Here is a 26,247-nt window from a genome sequence, read left to right on the forward strand (position 1 = left end):
GGTATGGGAAGTGTTTTTACAGTGTCATTTTACAGATCAATTAAAGTAAGGGGAAACAGTAATGAGAGCTCATCCATTTTATATACTATGTGGTTACTACTCGTACAAGGACAGCATTCATGTTCTAGGAGGAGTCTTTATTTGTGAAAACTCAGAGCAGGTGGCTTTTTAATGACACATGGAGATTATACATTGTAAATTCTCCTTCAGCTAATTTGAGTTTGCTGAGTTCACTGTGAACATGAGTCTTGTTTTATCAGATTGAAACTTTTGATGACGAGATGTGACCTACAATTATAATTGATGCCTAGTTTTGTTTTATACACAGGAAGAATTGTGTCTTCTGTATTGTATTGTATTCACCTGGCAACTACGACAAACACAAGCACCCTTGCACAAGCACAAATGTATTAGCTCTTATTTATAAAGAGAAACATGTTGGGTGGGAGAGGGATAGTAAAAAAGGAGAGACAAAAATTTAAGAAAGTTGGCTGGGAGAAAGGGAGAGGGATGAGGCAGTAGAGCCGCTGATTAATATAAAACGAGAGAGGAGGAGAGCAGTGTGGAAAGAATTATGCCGTGGGCTGCTCTCAGGAGATTACAAACATAGAAGGAGTAAAAGGTTGATTGTGTATCTCTCCTCCTCTACAGTACCTCATCATATCCCCTTTGTCCTCATCTAAGCCCAGGGACACATGCGGGGATACTTGCTGTGTTTGCTGGATGTCTACAAGTCAGCTCTGTATACTGTATGTGTGCCTGCCCCTGTGGCAACAACTTTGTCCCAGTATGGGAACATTTTAAACTTCACTTCAAAAACAAAAAGCACTGTGAATTCTATTAACCAGATGAATCTCACACCACATTGTATGATGAGTGTACATCAAAGATCAAAGCAATGTGAAGAAGTGTCACTGGAGGAAAGATGCTGAGATAATAATGAGTTACAAAGTACTTTAAGTATTTGGTAGAAAGGACACAGGAACACAGCAGTGTGCAAATTTGATAACAGTCATTAAGAAGGACACCATCCAGTGCCATGGAAGGCAATTAACTTTTTCTGTTGATACGTCCTTTTTGATTTTTTTATATAAACACCAAATACTTTTCATCTTGAAATTGTAGGTTAGGTACACAGATTGGCAGAGAAAAACATTGTATTTTAACCTTTTTACTTATTGTCTTTGTCCCTCTTGTCCTTTCTTTCTTACCTCTTGATTGAGCAGAGCAGTGGCCAGTTTTTGAACATCAGGTGTAAGCAGTTGTGTCCCTCTGATGACCTTGCTCAGTGCAGCCAGGGACTGGTGGATACTCTGTGGAAACAGGAACAGTTTAGTACACATACTGAGAAAACATTTCAGAGGATTGCTGCGCTGAGGTGTCATTTGGCATTAAGCTATTTTGTCACTGTGAACGGGTTCATAACTACAGGCTCTATGGTTGACTGCTCTAGGTTACTTCAACAGTAAAACATATGTGGCTAATGATTTTGTTTTTTCTTCAGTGACAACAATACTTTTGTGAAAAAAATAAAACAGAAGGTTCTTGCACTGCAGATATTATTTGGTACTCATGCATTAGTACAGCAGTTCTTTAAGAAACTGTCATGTACAAAAATGATGTTGAGGCACAATATATACCAGGCCGATAGGTTATCAGCCCAATAAAGCAGAAATTGTATTTTTATTCATAATTTAACAACCAATAAAAGTTGCCTTGATTTAAGTATTAACAATTTTACACATACGGTCAGAGAGGCTGGCAAGATGTGATCCACAATTACAGGCAAGGTAAAAGATCAAGCACAGCTGCAAGAAGCTGACCAAAGAGTAAAAATGGTGTCACACGCGCATCTTTTTCATTGTTTAAGAGGATGAAACCATTTCAATTTGTAAAACATGGAGATTAAAGAAGTCCTCACGTTTTAACACAAACTTTTAAGTCAAAAGAAAGACCATCATTGCAGCTGAAATGTGTTTAAGATATGCAAACCAGCAGTAGCTACAGTTAGCATTAGCGTCAATATCACTGCTGGTGCTGTAGTGGCGATTCAACACGCACTTCAGAAGTTTACCAGGGACAACCCAAAAGTAAAAGCAATTACAGACATAATTATTTAATTTACAGCACTTTTACAACTTATCTTGATTTTCCTTTTCAGAGGTCGAAGATCAAGTATTTTGCCAGCTAATAGCGTTTTCGGAACAGTATCCTGAGTCGTTCTACTTTACAGATGTTTCCCCACCTGTCCTGTAAGATGCGATCTCTACACAAATTTAGACTGAAGTACAGCAACATTAATAACATAAATTTTACCATGGACATATAGACTTTGACGTTAGTCCAGTTAGTATGCTTATTTGACGCCAAGTGGCTGGATGAAGAGTCACAGATCAAAAGACATCACTGCATGCAGAGGAGTGTTCTAAATCACAGTCAAGATACTAATACTGACAAAAAATACCTAATAATAATAATAATAATAATAATAATAATAATAATAATAATAATAATAATAATAATAATACATTTTATGTATAGGCGGCTTTCTGGACACTCAAGGTCACCTTACAACATAGCAATAATAAAAGCAACACTCAACAGTAAATAAATACATAAATACATTTGAATAAAGATACAATACTAGGGAAAGTTTTTAGGGCAGGATTTGAAGGTGGTGGGGGAGGTGGAATTTTGTACGTCCAGGGTGAGAGAGTTCAAGAGGCGGGGGCCGAGCGGCTGAAGGCTCTCGATCCCATGGTGGTCAAGTGAGCAGGTGGGAGGGTGAGTTGGATGACACTTATTCTTCTTGTGCATTGCTATGAGGTCAAGCCGATTTTCTATAATTGGTTTTGAAGATTTTAACATAATCCTCTTCTTTATAATACAAGTACCATCATTATGCTGTTTTTTTTTTCTTTTAACTGCATTTAGGAATTATCTTGTGGTAATTTTAATGATCTGTAATCAATCTTTCTTCTTTTCTCTATAATTGCTTTGTTGTCTATCTTTAACTGCCTCTGTATGTATAATCAACCCCCTAAATGATCTCCAGGTTGATGGATTGATTGTTTGATTGAAGCAGTGGGCCCACATTCTAAATGTTCTGTAAACACTCAGTTTAAAATGTTTTTCCTTCATAACAAAATGATTTAGTTGAAGGAATCAATTCTGAAATAATGACAATTAAACAATGCGTTGTTAGTAGGAGGACCAGTAATCTGACACACCTGGACCAAGCGGATGGCATTGAACTGCTCCAAACTGATGAATGACAGTACTGGTGACCCATGGCCTTCTGTGGGTGGAGCCACCTTCTGGTGGATCAGAGTAGAACCCTGAAAGATTGCAGACAGACATGTTGGCATTTTGACTCAGATTGATTAGTAGAGGTTGTTTGAAAACCATATTTTTCAATAATAAAAGGGGATTACAAAGAGAGGAATGAGAGCCAGGGAAATAGAAAAGGAGGTGTTGTGCAAAAAAATTTATAATTATTCCTCATTTCAGTTACCTCAGAGCTACAGATATTTTTACCGTGGGCTATTGTGCTCAACACTTGCTGTTTAATATTGAACATTTTGTCCTAGTTTTTCTTTATTTCCCTCTAGTTTATTCAACATTAACAAGATATTACCAAACTGGAAACTGTTTCATCTCTGCATTACAAACCAGCGGGACATTTTATTTTTGATCTGTATCATGTGGTTAACGTAGTGATCTTTTACAAGTGCTCCTAGTGGTTGTACTGAGGTAGAAAAATCAACCACTAATATCTTATTGTAGTCTGTTTTAGATATCACATTCTGTGCCTGCACCCTATTTTGTTCCCCTCACACCTAAAAGTTTGAGGCAGAGGAGGAAAGAATGAGGGATAGTAGGGCTGTGGGATGGAGGACTGGAGACAATAGTGAGCGAGAGATAAACGAGACAATGAGAGAAAAAGGGTGGTAGGATGGGATTCAGCTTGACTCCAGCTATGCTATTGTCTCTATTCAAAAATGTAACCAAGCAGCCAAATAAAGGGGGTCTGGGGATGGAGGGTGTGTATGCTGTACAGATTGGGAAGCCCCCTGAGGCAAACTGTGAATCTGTGAATTTGGGCTATGAAAATAAAAACTGAATTGACTGAAACAGTCTCTGCTGCTTCATGCTTCCCTTCTCCATACAGAGTACATACAGGTTTTTTACACTCAAGGCACATGGAAATTTGCATGACCTTATGTGCACAGAAAAAATATGAATACACACATTCAGATAGATGCAAAGTGAAAATGACCCCCTGTTTATACACACACAAAGTCCATGCCTGCACAAGCATGAGTTCTGACACTGAAACCCAGGGAACACACAACCCCTGATGGTCAAACTCTCAGGGTAAGCGGGGGACTAAAGGATGTTAATTAAAAGCAGTCAGAGGTAGATTGACATCGATGGGAAGCTTGTCGCATTACAATGCCAGAAATTAACACAGTCAGTCATTTTCCTCTCAGTAAGTACAAAACAACTCTGCCTGCAAGGGGCTGAGGGAGAGAGAGGGATGCAGGGAGAGAAAGAGAGAGAGAGGGGAAGAGCAAGATAGAGAGAGAGAGACAGGTTCAAAAGAGGGAGAAAGTATGTCATTAACAGCATGAGAGTGAATAAAAGAGAGGGAGAGTGAGAGACAGAGAATCGAGTGTCTAAATTATTTAATGTGGAGGTAGATTTCCTTTTGATTTGGTAAGGTGTCGGTCTCCAGGCAACGACACACATCAGTGTTGCCTCTCTAGGCCAGTGGCTATCACACACAGAGCTCAATTAGACTCTCCTAATTTCCAATTAGCTTTCACAGCTTTTAGTTTTGGCTAGCTGTTGCTGCATGTGCATTAAAAAAATAACATGATTTCCCATACAAATAAAGACAAGTATGTGATTGTCAAAGTGAAAAAAACTACAAAAACCTGCTTATTCATTTTTTATTTAATACTTAGCTGGAGATAATGAGTTTGACTACAACAATATAAATAAAATATGTGGGCATAAATCAATAATAGAAATATTCCAGAAAAAGAGAATCACTCATTTCAGTGACATGGAAGTAACTGCATCATCTACACAAATCTGAAGACAGTAACCCTGCTGTTCTTAGTAAAAGTTAAATCACACATCAGATCATTATGACGCAACCTTGAAAACTTTAAGATCAAATTTATCTTGATGAAATGAAAAGATGGGATGTGTAGGGCCAGCTTTGAAGTTTGGTTTGCAGATGCATCATAAAAGAAATAGATTTATATCCAGCTGTGGCCTACGCAGAGAAAATGATTGGTCTAGAGAAAGAGAAAAGAGGGGTGGAACTTGAAGTAAAAAAAAGGACTGACCTGGTTGAGTTTCTTCCACAAGTTGAGCACAGGTGAAAGTCCATTGGACCAGAGCTCCCTGTCGAACTTTGAACCTGTTGCTACTGAGCGGCTCAGAACACGCAGCTGGGAAATCACCTGAGTTAATCAATAAGAAACACAAGCAAATGATCAATTAGCAAAGATGTTGTAGAGGTTTTGCAGAAGTTCCTGTTTACTCAATTAATTTGCTTTAAGGCATGTTTTGCTAGAAAAGGGTCATCAAGAAAAAAGGTGGTGCATTGTGCTTACAAATGTTGTCATATTAAGATAAGATAAGATAAGATATTACATTATTGACTTTATTATTACACCACCCGAGTTTGAATACAATAAAAACTTCATTATGGAGAAGAAAAAAGTGAGAAATAAGAACTTTAATACATCCTTTATATGTGAAAAATGTGCTAAATTGAGCTACAAATATACTCATTTTGCCTATTTCACCCAAAAGCTAGCTATGATTTAAAATAAAAAAACACTAAGTATTATGAAGTACCGCATGGATATCTGACATCTCTGCTGGCTACACTCCCAAGTGACTGTAAACACTGTTTCAAGTCCTGGAATATCACAAGTGAAAAAAGGCCAAGCCCCAAACACATCTCCTTACAGCTGCTTACACACCTAATCAAGCATGAGCAGCTTTAGGCCAAGAGTCCTGGATAGTGCTTTTATCTTGACTCAGGGTGTGTGTTTCTGTGGTTGTGTAGTTTCATATATATGTGCATGTCGTGAGGAAAGCAAAGTGTCCAATAAATGGCTTTCATTTGGGCCAGGAGGACTCTTTACTAACACCTGCTTTATCTTCTCTGCTCAGGAGGGAAAGTGTGCCTATATGTGCATGTGTTTGTAAGTGTGCTTCTGTGTGTGTTTATACAGTGGAGAGGGAGAGACATGAAAAAGGGACGGATATAAAAAACAGATAACTAATCTAGAACTTCAACCTGACAGCAGTAAAAATGAGAGCTTCTGAGGATGTAGATTTGGAATAAATTGGGGTTCAAATATCTAGGGATTGAAATATATTGAGATTTACTTTTATCACATCCAATGACTATCAGGTGGCAACTGCATATAGCATCATAACTAAGGCCCCCTATTTCAATAATTCAAAGCGCACAGTTTAAAGCACAGAATGCAAAATAAATAAGGGTGTGTCCAACCACATCCTGCTAGTCAAGCAGAGTGCAATCTGGGTGCTAAGCGAGGCACAGGGTGCAAATAGGTTGGATTTGCACCCCCTTTGGATTATTCAAAGGTGTGTTTTGGGCATAATGTGTCCAACCAAGTGTGTCTGCTCTCACTCCCTTTAAGAGTCAGGTGCACCTGCAGGCAGGTAAGTTACTATTCACATGGCAGATTTCAGCCTTTCTGCTCAAATACACAAAGCTTGAGCCAGAACATTTGACTTCCTTCCACTGTGCCACTAATAGAGCAGAAAACCCACAGGTCACTGTAAAAGGTGCATGGATTGATGTTGTTTTGACTGAAATTACCCCTCTGAACAGTGGCAACGATCATGGACTTTCAAAATTTACAGACGTGTGTATTACCTCTGTCCTGTGTACTTATCAAAGAAAGGTAAGCTGTAAATATGTGTTTACTTAGTTTTGGTGCTGGATATACAGCATGTGTACTGGATACAGTCTTTATTAATATTGGCACTAATAACTGTGTTTGAGAATTGTAAAAAAGATAACCACTTAGTTGTGTGTGAGAGTGTGTTTGTATGTGTGTGTGTTTCTGCATGTATTGGAGAGAGCGTGTCCATAATAGAGAGCCTAGTGGCGGTCTCAGACTGCAATTTTTGGCCTGTGCAGGGCTGAGGTAAAGCAGGCATGTGATGAGATAGCAGCGAGAATGTCTTCGTCTATTGGCCCCATACCGAGAGCAGCATAATGATGTAAGGCTAAAGGAGGAAAAATGATGGTGTCCTCATGCCCTCTATCCTACTGAAAAACTTCAATTTCACTGTATAAGCACATATACTGATACATCCTTATGAGTGGTCCACTGCTGCACATCTCTGCATATGAGTAACAAGCGGAAGATTACATGCTGTGAGCTCTTTCCCATCTTACTGTTTCAGTAATGCACCCTCTAAGTAGCACGAAAGTATCACACCACTATCTTAAGACTCCAGGACAGGTTTTCGTTAGTCTACAGGATCTCCTGGATGGCAACACGTCACCTCTAAATCCGGGGCTGTGGTTTATGATTCTTATTGAGGGAACTTTTTCTTAGAATCCAAGTCAGGTTGGTGGTCAAATAAGACATTTACTCAACAAGACAAAAATAAACTCAAACATGGATGTTTTTATAGCAAGGTATTTAATACTAAATGCTAATGCTCTCACTGAACTCAACACAGGCACACCTGAACTGAATGCCCTAGTTGCCTGTACTGGTTACATATTTATACGCCAGTCTAACCAGATACAGCGTACATACAACTTAATCTAAATACTGCCAACCTCGTATATGAAATTCTCTCCCCTACACCCGGGTAGTATGGCAGTAGCTGTTCACCGAAGCTACAGCCCTGGCAAATGGTGGGTGGCTGCACTGAAGCTTAGATGCAACATTTGACTGGGAATTTGTGCATACAATATTAAAAATATTAGAAATGCTTTAAACCAACTAGTTGTTTTTTGATAACTAGCAAGGATGTTGACTTTTAATCGTTTAGTCAGCTAAAGAGCACATCTCTACCTGAAACATCTAATTCATTTTTGTGTGAAAGATACTTACATTTCCACTTGATGGTCTCTGCCTATATTCAATGTTTTGCATCACCTATTGGTCTACTAGTGGAAGTAAACATTCAGTCAACATTTAGGGCTATTTTTGCCCATGTCTGGTTACTTCATCTAAGCTTGAACATTTATTTAAAAATCAGATCCACCAAAACCCCTCACTGCCCCCTGGGCTCTATTTAGTGAGTGCGAGTGTGGTTAAGCGCCCAACCCACAGAAAGTGCCAAGAGTCTCTAGGGAGAGGTGAAGGCATAAATTAAGGAAAAGAAATAGAAAGAGATCGCAATAGAGAAGCAAGCGGACAGAGAGAGAGAGAGAGAGAGAGAGAGAGAGAGAGAGAGAGAGAGAGAGACATGACAGTGACAAATGACAGCAGAAGGGGACACAATCACAACTAGGGGAAATAGGTGAAGAGACACACACACTCACCGCACACACACACAAAAGAGGCCTTGAGAGATGGTGTGAATTAAACTAGGCTGGTGGTTCTCGAGATCAGCAGACCACACTGACAGGATGAATGGACTGAAATGCATTAGTACCTCATGGGACTGTACACACAAGCTATATTGGTGCTGCATGGTTTAAGTGGGTTTACTGAGGATAAGTATGAACAGAAAGACATGGATTCACACTGAAACATCAAAACCATCTGGCCTTCCTACCCCCCTCCCCTATCTTTATGTCAGGAAGCAGTGATTTTACTAAAGCAATGGTGAGATCCAATAATTTAGTAAATGTCATATATCTTGATGTTTACTGACATATTGTTGACAAATAATGTAGTCTAGACATGGTGTTTGTCTGTACCTCTTTCATCCCCTTTCGTAACCTTCTAGCATTCCTCTTTTGTACCATATTTTTCCTTCTCCTTCACTATCTCTCTCTTTCTCAAACACAAACACACACAACGATGAATAAACAGATTTGGTGTTTTGTATGTGTGATACAGTGTTTCGTTGTGTTACATCAGCATCTGCAGTGACCATCAATAACTTCTCACATCCACACAAACAATCTTATACATATAAACAGACACCGATGATAATTATTCATTTCAAGCATGCACATAAACACTGTGAGCCATCTGCAACCTCACACGTGTTGACATAAGAACATAGCACATGCAGTGCAAACAGACAGGAAGGCAAAAAATAACTCAAAGCACATGCAAACACACACCCACACCTTGAGATGTCTCAGTATTCAAGAGTTGATCCTCTGTTGAATCACTTTATTTCCTGTCCTTCCCCAACATTCTTTTGCATGATGGATTTTTTTGAACTAACTACTGGAATGCAAAATTACACAGAGCAATAATCTGTATACAACATGGACATAATCCAAGAGTTGTCACCCACTATTTTTATGGGCAGAGTGTTGAAGCCCAATGATGGTGGTCACCATATTGGAAATGCTGACTCAACCGAACTTTCAGTCGACCTAGCAAGAGGCGGAGTGGAGGCGGGCCTTTAGCCTCCTGGATAAAGGCTACAATGTGCCCGCCTGTCAATCAAGTCAACCACACCCCAAATCATGCTTAATTGTACAAAGCTTGTGACAGTTATTTCTTCATATTTACTCCCGTACAGTGTTATGAATAGAGAGATGGGCTAGCCAGACCGAAATCCTTTTTTTATACCAGGCTGGTATATTTATAAGATGGGCATTTCAGCATGTATGTCTATTAAGTCTCCTGAGCTTTGGGAGCAAGCCCCCGGTGGCTGCTTGAGGAACTGTAGTTCTGAGCACTTCCACATTGGTGTCATTTTGTTCTTTTGAGGTTGTCACTTGTTTGAAGCTGACAATGTAGCGACTACAAGTAAAACAAAATTCTGCTTCTCAAAGCACATGAATATACCCATGCAGGTTGCTCATTGGTTGAGAAACTCTGCCCTCACCTTAAACCGTTATGTCCAACCCTAACCTTTTGCCTAGTGATATATTCTCATCTTCCATGAGAGTATTTGTTCAAATTACATTACTGCTGAGGTGTAGACTCTTTAAAACCAGATTACACCCACAAGCAAAACTTCTACACAATGACAACATAACCTTGACAACATTATAAACAGACATGATATTCACAGTGATGAATTACCCTTCTAAACCTAGTCTCATGTCTCTGCAAGGTGAATTTGGTTTCATACTGAAATAAATGAAAACGGATGGCTGTCTGGTGAAATAATTTCACCTTAAATTGAAGTCCTGACCCTAAAATCAACCACTTCTTTGTCTCCTGAATGATGGTGAGTTTCTGGACCATGACTGAGATTGTGAATTTGTTACAAGGGTAACCGCACACATACAATATGAATGAGCTCATACATTCAAACACACAGAAAAATAGTTTAGTGAAGACTAACAAAATGGAAATAATTACAGCGTTGTACAGTGTTACTGCACCTACAATCTGGAGGACTAATCATCTCTGTAATTTGAACAGTAATTAGGGGATGAATTGCTTTGCTGTACAGATAGCAGTGATGAGGCAAAAGCATTGATGCCGCAGTGAAAAAGTGAGTTCATTTTGGCAGGGACAACTTGTTGACTCCTCTCTCACTGAGTGGAACTTCTGAAGCTGGAAAGCAAGAGCATAAGGAGCAGATCAACATACTCCAAGTCCTGACACATTTTACAGCCAATATCACCCTTCAAACAGGGGGTTTATTTGTTCAGGCTTTTGTGCACTTTGTTCAGCTGCAACAACATACACTATCGCTACACTGTAGTGTTATAAAAGAAGGAAATTGCTTGAGTACTAAATTGCCAAAGAATGTGCAATTTATTTACTTCAACTCAACCCTTTAGCTAAAGGTGCCTGGTTCTGAATTTTGCTGGCCAACAGAAGGGCATTATTGATACACATAATGATCATTCAGCAGACAAATATAATAGGAAAAATAAATGGAAAAAGTTTTAAAAGAGATTGCTCTTGAGTGAAAAACAGAGAAGAGGAAGAAGGAGAATTTGAAGGAAAGTAACACAGCCAACTGATTGCTGGTAATTGTTTGGATTAGTCTGAGATTTCAATGCCACAAAAACACACAGAAAATGCAAACAAACTCAGGGTTGATGCTTGTTCTAAGCAAGCCGGAAGTGAATTAAGAAGCTGAGGTGGCGGTTAGAGTTGAGTCCCTGAGCTACAGAAAAGCTCCATGGCTGCATCTTTTCATATAATGTCATATATTTTGTGAGCATCTGTGTTTCTTCTGGCATGTGTGTGAAGTTGTGTGCTATAAATTGTATAAACAGTGATTTTGTCCTACTCAAAATGTATATATAAGATAAAGAAAGTGCATATCTTCAACTTTTCAATGGGAATAATTGTGTGTACGTAATTCTGCGTTTGCATTTCTGCATGTGAGGCAGAGATGAAGGCTGTGTTGACGGCGCTGTGTGCTTGTGGGAGTAAGCAGGTGGCAGTGTGTGTATGAGTGTGAGTGCGTGGGTGCACCTGGGAGCTGATAATTCTCTGAGAGGATCTCTCGATGTTGGCAGGCAGACCAAAGAATGCCGGTCTGTCATCCTCTGGGAAATTCTCTATAACGCTGCGGTAGTCCTGGGAGAGCACACGGTCACAAAAAGGTCACACACAGAAATCTACCTACATGACATATGTAGAGGCAGAGAGTATCAATGCACATTTTTAAGATGGCTCTGATAAATTAGAAACTAAGACACTCAGGCAGTTGAGTGTTTCAAAGCACTTGTGCTACTAAACTGAAAAGTAAAAACTTGTCGCCTACTTGTTAACTTACTTTTAGGGAGTATAGGATAATAATACTGTAAGAGTTATTAGTAAACCAAATATCATTTTAATAGCTCTGTAGTGTACTTTGTGGCTTCTTTCCAAGCACTCCTTAAACTATAAGAGTGTGATTACACTTCAATGGCTCACCTTATAGCAAAGCCTGTACAGTGAGTACAGAGGTGTGTAAGTGATCCATTGTTCCCTATAACAACAATTAACTGCCTTTATGTATTTTAAATCCCCACATTAATTTCCCACCTCTGCAGCTGCAAATTAAAATGTGTATCTAAATGCTGACTACATTTGTTTTTTTCCCTTCGTCATAATGACAACCTACCAATATGGAGCAAGAGTTAGGGAGGCTGATCTGAGGTGGGAAGAAGTGTGCCCCTCCTCTGCTTCTTCTCTGACTTGCTGAGGATGAGAGGAGATGTGTGGAGAAGAACTGCTCCAGGTACGAGCGTAAGATGCGGAGGTCAGAGGGGTTGTCGATGCGACCACCGTAAATAGCACTCTCCAACAGGCCATGGACAAACTCCCACTGGAAAGTTTTACCACCTTAGTAATAGAAAGACACACAAAGAGTGGTATAATCAGCACACAAAGGACAAAGGAACACTAGATTAAACACACAAGCATACAAAGAGGCAGAGACACAACAAATGGCCACATGCATACTCTACACTGTATTGAAATGCAAATGCCGAGTTGTCCATGTCATGCTCTATCAGGGGAAGTGAAAATGAAAGGGGTAATTGATCAAAGAATCAACAGGTTCCAGTTGTCATTACCATATGTGTTGCACAGCAGATCAGCAGAGCTCCCTGCTGCAGTGTAATGTTTGCCACCAGCAACCCTACCTTCAAAAAGCCTGTCGATGATTTCAAAGCCAGCACGGAGGTCCGACAACGAAAATTCATAGAACTTTGTCCAACCCTGGAGACACAGAGGGGAAGGGGGGGTTGGTTACAATACATTTATCTCACTGCCTGTCAGAGAGACACCGTACATCAACTACTAATGTTTCTTTCAGAACTTGTCAACCAAACAGTGACAAATTGCATTCAAAATCGCACATCAGAATATTCAGGATTGGAAAATCATCTCTCAGATATATTCCGTTTTCTTATTAATCTTCAAAGAACTGTGTGAAAGTGTATTGGTATTTACAACAACTGCAATATTCCTCTACCCTAGAGATGCAATTTACAGGACTCACACAAGTAAACACAACTGAATTACTTAAAGGCAAAGAGTGCATTTACTTTTTGAATTTATACAATTTATCTTGCAACTCTTGTTTTCAGGGAAACAATCTACCGAGCTTAGAATTAACTTACCATCACAAACGACCGTAATACACACGTAGATTATCTAACTTACGTTCTGTTTAAATGTCATTTGGTTACACTCATTGATACTTTTCACCCAGCACAAATTAGAATTTATAACACAGCCCCAATATGAACTGTGTTGTTAACTTGTCGGTGGGAATATTTCCAGTAGCTGATGCATGCAGGCTGCTACTATTCAAGAGCTCAGATATTAGAAGTAAGGCTTCAGAGAGAAAAATGAAGTCTCTTGCAAACAGGAAAAAATATATATTCACAATAACAAGGTATAGAGGAGGAAAAATATTACAGTTTTGAATCATAATAGAATCTGATCAGTCTCAGATTGCCAGAGTGTATTTGTTGCACTCTACTGCTATTCAATCAGTAGTTGTAGTCTGCCCACAGATGCTGTAGGTGGATGAGGTGAAGGGTGAAGGAAAACTGCGTAGGCTTTTTCAGTAAATCTTTCAATGATTGAGCATATTTTGTTTGTTCAGTAAATTTGTGCTTGAGAGCGTATACACAGACTGTTTCAGGGGCTGATCATAAAGCTTTTGACACATGTGCACACATGAGTCTGTGTGATTGAAAAGAGTGTGCTAATGCTTGAGTATTTGCTTTATGTACATGGAATTGGCTGCTTGTTCTGTGAATTAGTCAAAGTATAGGTCTTAGAAAGGTGTCTGTGTCAGTTTATTAAGTGTGGCCACTCATCATGTTGGCCATCAACCAACTTTACTTTCCCACTAGCTGCTGTTAATCACACACACATTACCTTGCATGTGAAAACCTGTCTTTATCACTGTTTTCATCTATTTTCTTTTTTATTTCCCATCTAGAACTCTTTCTTCTAGGTTCTCCTTCAGTGTCTATTCCCCTGTCTTTAAGATTAAATGAGTTTCGGCACAGGCATGTACAAAAACATCTAATTAGAGAGCAAATAGATGACAAAGGAGGAAGGACAGAAGAAGGGGGTAAATGATTCTGGAGTGGGTGAACAGAGCTGTTACTGTTAGAATAATTAGGCAATCATGTGCTTGGATGAGAAACATCTTACCATCTCAAATGAAAACACTTACAAGTGATTCAGTGACTGAGTGAGGAAAAAAAAGAGCAAGAGGGACAGGAGATCAGTATCCGGGGTTGGAGGCGAGTTAGCAGAGAACTGGGGTGAAATCTAGTTAACAGGGCAAAATTGGAGGTTTCTATGAAGAAGGGACGGAGAGAAAAAAACACAAGAAACTCACATGCATACAGTGCATTAGTATTGTAGGTTCACATTATCCCACAGGGTTGTTAATACTTTTATTTTCGAACAACTTCAAAACAAGGGGGACCATTAAGAGAGGCTATAGAGACCAAGCCTGTGGGATGAGAGACAAGGAGCTGACGCGCAGAGCGCAAACATTTTAAAACAATGTTTTACAATCAGGGCTTGACAATAATTATCCTGCTCACCAGCCACTGAGGGTAGGGGTTTAAATACTTACTAGGACATCAGCATTTTCACTAGCCACAATTTTTGGGGGAAATAACATTTTATATGATAAACGTTGATCTTGGTGTGGTGTGCTAAAATGTACTTAAACTAGATTCACAACCCTTTTAAATGTTAATGAATAGTGTAATTTGATTTGTTGAACCTATATGCAACAAACACAATAAAACCAGCACTTTATTGGACAAGCTAGTGACTCATTAGTTGGTAGTCTTCCAACTTGAATGTGTTACTTCACATACTATAAGTAGTTCTCACTAAGGCACTGTATGACGATGTTGGTAAGGCAATGTGTTCAAGTAACTCCAAGATGCAACCATCCTGTGTCATAGAGAGGGGTGCTTTTTGTTTTGATTTAGAAAGAATAAGACATTGTTAGATTTCTTTTGTGAGTGACAATTTTATGCTCATTTATCTTTTCTATAGGGTTCACCTGAAAATAAACATTCTGAATTTCTGTATAAAGATGCAGGTCATGCTATTATAGTCATCTTCGATCATCTTAGGTAGGCGATGACTTACCACCAGTCTTGTATTTCACTTGAGCAAACAGAGTTCTGTGTCTTAACATTTTGTGTTGATTCTAGCACAAGTCAAAAACATACCATTTAGCTGCTGCAATACTCCTAAAACTGACTTTCTTTTAGTTAAAATAAAATCTGAGTGATTACTTGAATGCAGCCAATGAGTCAATGAAATCCATTTTCAGCTGACACTTATATATCTTCTTTTTAAAATCCTTTATATGTGTTAAACATCATAGGGTTATATTTCCCAAGCTTCCCTTGCCCTTGCATGACACAACAAACCCGCTGGTCTACAAGCTGTGTGCCTGAAAAGTATCAGATGAAGCTTCACAAATGTGTAGGCTGCTTTACACACTGTTTTGTGTAGTGAACACTTTGTCTCAGTGCGTGTATGTGTGTTTGTGCGTGTGTGTGTGTGTGTGTGTGTGTGTGTGTGTGTGTGTGTGTGTGTGTGTGTTGACCAACAACCAAGTTTAGAAACAAAAGCTCTTATTCATTGTTGTGCACATACATTCAAAGCAATACACAAACAAAGAGAGACAAAAAGAGTCCGCCAGAAGCACTGCGCAGAGAGCAGGCAATATGCTGGTCAGCAAGGACAAAGAAACCGATTGCTTGGCAATTTTCATTCTATCCTTTCTGTTGATGTCATTATAACTTCCTCCCTTTGGAAACAATCTGTGTTCTTAATAAACTTACTTGTCATGTACTGTCTTGAAAAAAAAACAAAAAAAACTGTATTTTCAGCACTGTCAACAAGGTCACATAACACGTGTGTCTTTGGCAGGAATATTCATAAAAGAAAAGGAGGTTATGTCCTGAGATGACATTTCATAACTTTCTTGACTTGGACCCATATTTGGGTGTCTGAGTTTTTTTTTACCTGTGGTATGTAGTTGCGCCTTTCTTGGCAGACAGCATGGAACCAGGCCAGACAGAACAGAGACTGAGCTCTGGCCAGGATACCTCCTACACACACACACACACACACAACCAACAGCATGTCACAACCAAAATAACAATTACAAAACAATAATTATCAAAGGGGCCATGTTTTTAAATCTGGAGGGACATTATCTTGTAAAATCATCAATCATACAAATCCCAACAGTGAGGACTGTGAGGAGAGTAGAGCATGCTGTATTCTGCTTTGGAGGACTAAGAGCCTTTGAGTTCACTTCCTTTCTCAGTCTTTGGAAGCATCCTCGCATTTCTTCGTTCACAGGTCAAGCAGCATTAGCTTATACAGTAATCATGCACTTTTATCACTACCAGTGTTATTACAGTACTACACCCTATTTTTTCAGGAAGAAAGGAGCAAACCTTTGCTGATCTGCTCTGGAGTCCAAGACTCATATGTCCTCAGCAGATTCTTCTTCAACCCAGGAGGAGCCTGCACGTGGGAATGACATTGTAGATAAAGACAGAGGAAAGTGAGTCAAGGCTTTTATAACCATTAATTATTTTGCAACATTTAAAATGTTCAACACGTTTACCAATTGCAAGGTTCAAACATAGTAATATCATAAGAGCACATTAATTGGCAATGCAAATTTATAAATCAAACTTGAGAAGTAAAACATGATATGATACAGAGTGAGAGACACACTGCTGATACTGGAACCCAGGATCAGCTGGTTCCTAACTGTGCTGTAGCGCTTAACAAATGCAGAAACAGACAAATTTAAAAAGAATCTCCACTGAGCATTCTAGAGGACTTACAGTATGTTTGTGAAATACAAGGAGGGGGTAAATCCTAAGACAAGGAAGCTATTACTGATCTAAACTTTTTAATCTATTTGAAGAATTTAAAATGGGAAATAAAAAAAAAACTGTCACTGTAATAATAATATGTAAGCTTGTAGTATTGTGAGGCTTTGAGACTGAACAAAATTTTGAGAAATCTGTACATTATCCCAACATCCCTGAGAGTATTTTTCTTGAATCCAATTTATTATGGTTTGCGAGAACAAAAAGAAGTAGTGAAAATAGCCTGTGTTATAAATCATGTTGCTTCTTTTCACAGTCTGTTTAGTGATTTTGCTTAAGAAAATATTCAAGTTGCAGAACCAGCAGCTGCACATTTGAAAAGTTGCTATCTCAGGACCACAGCCCATGAGAAAAAGTGCTGTTGGGGCTCTTCTACACATATCAGGCTGTATGTATTCATATAAATGCAGTGATTCTGTATCATATTACATTTTAGTAGTTAAGTTTTCTGCCTGAGCTACTTCTCTGTACATCTGATCCTTCTGACAACAATATGCTCTGTTGATTATAGAAACAATGAACATACATTGAGATCATTTTACACATTATCAGCTTTGTAGAACATTTGGTACCACCATCTGGAGATTTTGATAACACTGCCAGTAAATTCTATGTACTAAATTTGCCAATATTGACAAAATCGCCACATATGCTACCCAGCAAGGTGCCAAAAAAAAATCTGCTTTTTATCCTCAAATGAAGCTACTAAATATATGTTTTTATTGTGTAATATTTGCTCTATTAAAAGTATGTTTACATTTTCAGCCTAATATAATGAAACAGTGCCAACAACGCATAACTTAAAGTTATATTTTTTTTGGGGGGGGGGGTAACTGGGTAATGACTTGATAAGTCCTTGCACCAATGTTGCCAATCAGCTCTGTAAAAAATGATCCCAAGTTCAGTGAAAGAAATAAAACCATGTGTGTAATTGTTTGTCTGTAGAAGGACAAATTAGCTCTAAAACTTGCTTGTTCAGCACTCCAAAAATGTACAGCAAAGTTACAATGGTACCACTCAGGATGCACTCATACATCTACTGTAATGTTTTCCAATAACTTCTGACATAAAGGAATGTGAGTGTGTCTAAGAGTGAGAGGGGGGGAAAAATGGACAGAAAGTGGAAGAAAGGGCTGTTTGTGCAGCATGCTTGACTGCTGAAGCAACTAACCCCTTGAGCTTGACTCCCATCAGAAACACACTGAGCACTAGACCATGCTTCACTTACGCACAAGCTGCAGGCTTCTGTATCTTTGGTATATGTGTATATGTCTGCTTTGTGTATGTAGCATTATTACATTTTTTAAATCATCTGATATTTCAAACAAAGCCCTCACACAGCCTTCATTCTTGCAAGTGTGCAACTGTAACTCAGCCCACGGCACACCAGTCACATTGATACTTAGATGTACATGACATTCATTATATAGAGAGCAGTAGTCCATAAATGAAAAAAAATTCAACCCTATATATAAATGAAAGAACAATAAAGATATATGACCATGTGCGCTGGCAAAAAACGTGACGCTTATGAATACAGTCAATGCCAACCAACACTAAACTTAATCATCATCACTACTGAATTATGGTGTTATTGACTCTCTACCCAAATGTATGTGGCAGTGATTGTTAATGTGTGTGAGTGAGTACCTCATATGTGATCTTGAGGCTGGACTGCAGCAGAATTGGAGGAAATCTGGGATGAACTTCTGCTGTCAGCCAGAGACGGAAGCCAGCTTTCGGTTGTAGCACATTTAGCTCCTGTTGAGGACAGACAGGTCACATGTTAGACACAAATACAGATCCTATGAAATTAATATGCCGCAAGACTACTAGTGCAGTGGTATTAGCCTGTAAATATAATGGATTCCAAAAGGCAAATTTCGAAACTTGAGTGCACATGTAATTAAATCACCTCTTACAACAGAATTTCTGTAGAAAAAAAACGTTCTATGTTCCTTTTAAAGATACCATTTATTGATACTAGGGCTGTCAAATTATGATTTCTTTCAATTGAGATTAATCACAAAATGTCAAGAGCTAATCAGAATTAATAACAATTGTTATTAAATGTTTAAAAGTTCATAATTTTGCATTTCAAACAGTACCATATTAACAATGTAAAGCATAAGATGTTAACCTGAGGGCATCCCTTGGACCTGATTAGTGACTGTCCTGCACGCAGTTGCCACTCCTTTATAGCAAGCTCTGTAGTTTACCTCTTGGATTTAGTTTCATCCACCGGTCTGTGGGGTTTTGTGCTCTGCTTGTTTTTGTGATACAGGTGCCCACTGACATAGCTGCATAAGCTGCACCTGTGTGCTTAGCTCTTCAGTGGTAGCTCAAACTCCAATTTCTTTGTTAATATTTTAACTATGTTTGACACAACGTGCATGTTACTTTTGACTTGTAAACTGCCATTCAAAAGCGCAGTAGTGTAGTTATTTTGCCTCACAGGGACAGCAGGAAGCAGGAAGACACTGTAGTGGCTAAGCTTCCTTCTGCAAAAAAGGGATTAAACGCACAAAAAAACGTTCATTTTGGATCTTAATCACATGGCACGTAACATGTTTATGCTGACAGCCCCAATCGATACTTTTATTCTGTCTACGGTATGTTGCCCAAAAGGAGCACTAAAATCTTACTACAGACCCATGACATGGTTTACAGCCTGTCCAACTAAGTTTTATTCATCTGCTCCTCTCGATCTAAATCTGTTCTTGACACTGTACCTGTCCATGTCTCTTTATTTCAATTTCAGGCTTTCTTTCTCCCACTTCTCCTCTGACATTCCTGCCCCCTCTCCTTCTATTTTTCTCAAACACTTGAGGTTAAAAATAGCATGCTGGCACCTTAGGGTCTTATGTCATCTGATTGGGTACTCACACACAAGCACACACGAGTATACAACTATGCACACACACGTATTGAATTGTAATCAATGTGTTTCTGCATCATTTGGATCCATAGTCTTTCACATGGCAGCACACATGTTCATCGAAGATTAAAATACACAGGAACTGACATCCCTCGAAGAAAACTCCCCTTTCTCTCAAATAGCGTGTGTGTGTCTGAACAGATTATAGCATTCCAAGAAGGAAAAAAGGAGTAGATGGATGGATAAGAAGGGAGGAATCAGGAGATAACTTATTGTACTGTCACAGTATCAGAATATATCCATGTTGTTCTCATGCACGGTATGACGAACATGCCCTTCCTCACAAATAGTCAATAAGACACTGAAACTCAACAGGTTTTGTTTACACATAATCACAGTTTTGCTGATGGATATTTGTGCCTTTAAGCAATATTTAAAAATCACGGGTTACAAAAACTCCTGATTACAATTGTGTCTCAATAATGATCAATTTCAGGATTATGTAACATGTGATTCTAAAAGATGACATACATACATGTAATTATTTCAGTGTTTTGTTATTTACAGGAGAGATGTTTAAATTTTTACAAAAAGACGACTGTTTGATTAAATTATATACACAAGCGTTGATGGATAGAGTGGGTGATGTGAGAAATGAGGGATAGAAAACAGTGCAAGTGGAAGAATATAAGCAGACAGGGATGAGAGGACATCTGCAGTGCCAACTTCAATTATGAACACTGACCGCTCTGCTTCTCTGCCTGCATTCCCTTCTTTCTCCTCTCCCTAACTAACCAACTGGCTAAGTGAAGGAGGGAAGGACTGGAGAGACAGATGGTTAAAAGAAGTCAGAACATTTTAGAAACTACATTGAGAGATACAGTAAGACAGAACAGATGGTCACAGATAGAGAAACAAAAGGCAGAAACTAAAACAAAGCCCTATATTCTTGAAATTTCCACCTGCTTGCTGAGACCGACTTCATCTTTCCCTATGCTTTGCTCCTTTCACGTCTACTGTGTCTTCATTCTTTCTTTCCTATGCTCCCTGCCTCCCTCGTTCCCCTTGTTGCGTCAGTTTTTCATTTCAAGCTCCACTGCAGAGAGCTCAACCTCATCGGTTGCTGGGCAAAGAGCGAGACAAAGAAACAGTAAGTGAAAGACAGACGGACAGACAGACAGAGGTTGAGTTATACAATATGGTAAAGGAAGGTAGGAAGGAAGTAGCCGTCAAGAACAAATGCAGAAAGAAAGAATGAAAAAAATATATATACTAGGGTAAAGAGAGAGGTGAGGAGAGTAGAACAACACTGCAAAAGTACAGAGTAATGAATTGTGTTTGTAGTCTCTATGGGAGCACATACAGATATGGAAAGGAGAGTTCTCTGGCTAATCCAATGGCACACATGTGCTTACACCTCTACTCTGACACACACACACACACACACACACACACACACACACACACACACACACACACACACACACACACACACAGGCAAAAACATAAAAGCCAATCACTGCAAACAGCTGTGTCTTTCAGGCTAATATGGCCCACTGTAGTGACACTAAACAGAGCCCCTGGGAAAGCACATGGAAACCAATAGGCACAAACACAATGGAAGACACATATTAACCCAGTTAGAGTTGGCTACAACGGTAAGTTGGTCGCAGTCAATCATCCAAAAGGCACCAGTGCAATAGTATATCTCACAGAATTAAATCAAAAGTTGTCAATACCAGTTTTCATAATTCAGGAACACATGCAAGCAGCTACGTGGGTTTGAACGTGTACAGGTATGTTTTTAAATGTTTTCATGTAGGTAAGGGTATATACATGTGTACAGATGTATACAACAACAATCCTATTTGTTTATCAATCCCGGCACACTACTTTTATTCACAATGGCATTGCAAAGCTTTGAATTTTCTTTAACAAAATTTTCTTTTAAAATATTTGTTTCTCTCACCCCTATTATCACCTCATTTTATAAGCATGTTTAGACAACTGTCTTATGCCTGTTTTATGTATCTCTTTACTTTTTGGAAAATGCTTTGTTACTTTGACTAGCTGCAAAACATGTTTCAATTTTGTTCTGAATACAAAATTAAAATTAAAATTAAAAAAAAATTAAATAAAAAATCTTTCAATGGGATTTTTAGTTTTGCATTTTTTGTACTGTTCTTGAATAAAGTAATTCCAAGGGGACAAAATGAAACTTGAGCAACCCAAGTGATGGCATGCAAAACTAAACATACAATTTAAATAATAGAAGAGCTACATCAACAAGGTTTAGAAAGACAACATGGCATGCCAACAGTGTCTTATGAAATGGGTATTGAGTAGTCATAAACATCACAGCTTTTATTCTCGTTTGCAATATGCCTCATTAATGATCTTTTTGCATACCTGATACAAAACTGGAACTCTTCTGAAGAAATGTACATGCAAAGCATTATGCCTGTTTAAGAAGAATATCTTCAACTCTCCCCTTCCACAAGAAAAATATTTCCCCCTTGTGGTTGAGGTATTTCTTTAACCTTTTATTCAAAGGAGTGTAAAAAGTTTGTAACAAAAAGCACTGTTCATTTACAAGATTTGGCGGTTGGTTTTGAGTAACGAAACAAGTCGTGACTCTTAGAAGATGAAGATGACCAGTGTTGAAAGTGTGAACCTTAGTATTAAGAAATATATATTGTGTGACACACAAGTGCACAAAAATCAACACATTAAGGATGAGCAACTTCAGCACAAGGGGGCCATACAAAGTAAACTTGTTACATGTTAAGGAAGCACACAACAAACACACATACAAACATATGTATAGCCAGGAACATGGTAAGAAACAAAGCCCCATGAACAACAGCACAGAGACTAATATGGGCTGACAGGTAGGTACCAAAATATTTGTACGCAAGCAAAGGACAGGAGGCAATTTCAGATATGAAATTTTGGGCAGACAGCAGATTGTGTGTTCTTGTGTTCCTGTCTTTATGAGTAGTGGGGTTTAAATACTCTAGATAAACACAGACAAGCAATCTGAATTACATACACTCTCTAACTACACACCAACCTAGGGGCTCCCCCTCCCCAAAAATCTAGCTGAATGGAATTATAAGATTGAGGCTGTGTGGTTTTAAGATTGTGAGAAATGCTTGTGTACATTATATGGATTTACCTGAGGCTGTTACTTCAATTTATTTTCATGTATTGCCTCTACAGGACTTTGGAGCAATCCAAAAGTACAGTATTTTGACCCTTGACCGTTTTTGTTTTTTTTAAGCTCATGGCTCTCCATTCACATCTGCTTTTGCTTTTGGCAGTGGTTAAATATCATGTAGCAGGAAATGTTAATGCAACACTACTGTAGCAAATCATACATCCAAATCCAAACAGCAATTCACTGAAGAGTAACAGTGTCTGTTTCCTCTGTACCTCAGTTGATCAATAACATTCCTTTGCAGTTTCCAACAAGTGGATAATCAACAAAAAACACACACACACACACACACACACACACACACACACACACACACACACACACACACACACACACACACACACACACACACACACAGCACTTACCTTTTCCAGGAGAGGCAGCCATGTAGTGACAAGGTGAAGGTTTTTCAGGCAAAGCCAGTCTCCATTTCTGGAACATTCTCTGAGTGTAGCTAAGGCCACATCAGCCTGTCCCTGACCCATGGAGATCTAGACGGGGAGAGATCAGGGGGAATCTGACTTACAGATATTTCCAATGCAGCAAAGATGTTGTTCATCCCGTATTCCCCCTTTACATGTTCACTTGATTATTGGGTGTAGTTAGTGTAAAATGCTTTCTTTTTGTAACACCAATACATTTGATGAAGCCTTTAAACCAATAAGCCAGTAGCTGGTAGGTTTGCATACCTAACTTGGCGGAGGCAGATGTCTGTCTAACATGAGTCTGGTCCTGCTTGAGGTTTCTGCCAGTTAAAAGGAAGTTTTTCCTCGCTGCTGTAACTAGCTAAATACTGCGAGGTGCAATGCTCATGGTGGATTAAGATTAGATAAGACTGAGTATTGTCTGTAAGATGGGACTGGATCTTATCCTGTCTTGATGTTGGGTCTCTGTTAAGAATTTAACATAGAGTATGGTCTAGACCTGCTCTGTTTGGAAAAGTGTCCTGAGATAACGTTTGATTGATTAAGAAGAAATAAAGATACTGCAGTAGAAAAAAGTACTTTTACATTTGAGAACATTACTGAAACGCCAGATGATGCTGTAGCTCTTGTATGCATTTTCAATGATTTTTTTAAAGAGATACGAGTCCTCCAGTTCTTTGTCAAATGCTGCAGTATACTCTACGTATTAGGCCTTGAATGTATAGGAAAATTGTTTGTAAAAGCTAGGGTTGGTAGTCATGGAAAACTAGAATGAATTTGAATGTAGCATTTCCTCAGGACTCCGTCTAACCCCCCCTCCTCCTCCTCCTCAGCACATCGTTTGTGTTTTGCACTACGTCAACTATAAGAAAACACCAAAACATTATCATAGTGAAAGTTAAAAATACAAACAAACATGAAATGTACGCGCAGGAGGCAGAACAGAAGGACCGGCCCCTAATGGCAGGGATTGGTTTCATATTTTGGCTCCCAAAGGCAGGGATTGGTTGGTGTTTTCCCAGGTTTACTACGGCTGTAGATAGCGGCTTTTTTTCACTCTTTTTTAAGAACACATTATGTATTGATTGCCATCGGGACATAAAGATAATTTTAACCAGTATAACAAAAAGTGTCTAAATCTGAATACCAACCCCAGCTTTAAGATGTGTTTGTAAAGATTTATGCTTAAATTGTTCTAATATCATGAATCAACCAAATGTTGAATAACAGTAGGGTTACAGGAGAGTCTTACAAGGGCAGGTTTCTCCTTAACAATTAAATCATTATCTGAACATTTTCAAGCTCTGTACCTCAAAACTTAATTTCACTTCAACATTAAACAAGCTGAGGAACTCTCATCGCCTCCTATGATGCACAATAGGCTATTAAGCACATCTGAGCTGTTGAGAATATACCCTTGCACCTACCAATCTAATATCTCTTTATCCATTTATTCTTGTTATTCTCTACCTCATGATAGTTTTCCCTGCCCACGGTTTCTGTTGCTAGTTCTGCAAGCTCTTGGGAGGGGTCTGCCCCTGGTGAGATGATGATCAACACTGGCTCCCATTCCAGTGTCTCAGCGTAGAGACGCCGCAGGTTTAGAGGTGGTGGGGAGAGTTCTTTCATACCTGCAAAAAAGACAGGAAAGAGATGGGAAAAGAATGAAGGGGGTGAAAGAGATCTGTAAATTGCATGCAACATTTGGCATGACGTTGATGTGCTTCTTTGCAATCAAAGTGACTTTGTGCCCTGCACAGAAGAGGTTTACCATGAGTAGACAGAGAGAGGCAAAATAAAAGAGGAAATAAAAGAGAAAGAAGTGGCTGGAAATGCCAGTAAGTCGCATTCCATTGGGAGGTTGATGGAGAAGCAAAAAAAGGGAGAAGAAGACAGAGCAGACAGGAGGCGATGACGGAAAAAGGGAGAGCGCATAAGAGGAAGACACTGAGACAGTGTGAGAGATTAGAGGGGTGATGTGCTGTGCATACTGAGTGCTAGGTATGCAGCAGTATTAACCACACATAACGGAAGAATACCTTGTCATCCCTCTGGTGTTGAGACGCCAGACTATTTGTGTATGTTGCCAAGTGTGTGTATGTGTTTGCATATGTGCATTCCTTGACTGAGCATAGGGCTTTAATCCTGCTGAATATATTAAATTGCATATCAGATACCAGTGAATGGTGACACATGGCAATACACACACAGTGTAATTGGCTGTGTTGGAATTTCTGCTGTGGCATTGTTCATGCATGTATCAGCACATATCGCTTTCAGCTACTCATGCACACCACACACGTGCATGTAAGTATCAGCTACAAGCGCACACACAAGCACACACAGCTTTCTTTTTCATGTTGAGGTGACTGCCTCCTCCAGAACATTCTATTGGACTCTGCTGCCAAATGCAATCTGCTGCACTGAGGCTCACATACAGTACATGCACGCACACAAGGTCTTGGTAGAGAACATCTTACAGCAACCTTTTGCTTCATCACCATGGAAACACTAAGAAAACACTCATCTGACCACACTGCTTGTGATGCCGGACAACTAAAAAAAGGTAGCATTTACAGAACATGCACTAACACATACACAACTACTTTGGACATGGGCAGGTAATCAGTATTCATGTTGCAGACCAGTAGTAGCTGTCCGTGAAAGGAAAGTTCACCTTCACTATTATGACACTCTATCAGGG

The 26,247-nt window shown here is 39.1% G+C and overlaps 1 protein-coding gene across 5 annotated transcripts in view; it reads right to left on the bottom strand.

Moving 5' to 3' along the window:
- The window catches only part of LOC117825947 (cytoplasmic dynein 2 heavy chain 1), a 140,373-nt gene that overhangs the window by 10,897 nt on the left and 103,229 nt on the right, over positions 1–26,247 (bottom strand). For all 5 annotated transcript variants that reach the window (XM_034701947.1, XM_034701945.1, XM_034701944.1 and 2 more), the window contains 11 exons: positions 25,014–25,174; positions 23,484–23,609; positions 18,671–18,781; positions 16,574–16,643; positions 16,134–16,219; positions 12,752–12,827; positions 12,229–12,449; positions 11,595–11,699; positions 5,361–5,477; positions 3,231–3,338; positions 1,212–1,313 (listed from right to left, as the gene is read on the bottom strand). In XM_034701947.1, the coding sequence (XP_034557838.1) occupies positions 1,212–1,313; positions 3,231–3,338; positions 5,361–5,477; positions 11,595–11,699; positions 12,229–12,449; positions 12,752–12,827; positions 16,134–16,219; positions 16,574–16,643; positions 18,671–18,781; positions 23,484–23,609; positions 25,014–25,174 (1,283 nt within the window). The remainder of the gene's footprint in view (positions 1–1,211; positions 1,314–3,230; positions 3,339–5,360; positions 5,478–11,594; positions 11,700–12,228; positions 12,450–12,751; positions 12,828–16,133; positions 16,220–16,573; positions 16,644–18,670; positions 18,782–23,483; positions 23,610–25,013; positions 25,175–26,247) is intronic.

Source organism: Notolabrus celidotus, chromosome 14 (genome assembly GCF_009762535.1).
Source record: "Notolabrus celidotus isolate fNotCel1 chromosome 14, fNotCel1.pri, whole genome shotgun sequence".
Classification (NCBI taxonomy): domain Eukaryota; kingdom Metazoa; phylum Chordata; class Actinopteri; order Labriformes; family Labridae; genus Notolabrus; species Notolabrus celidotus.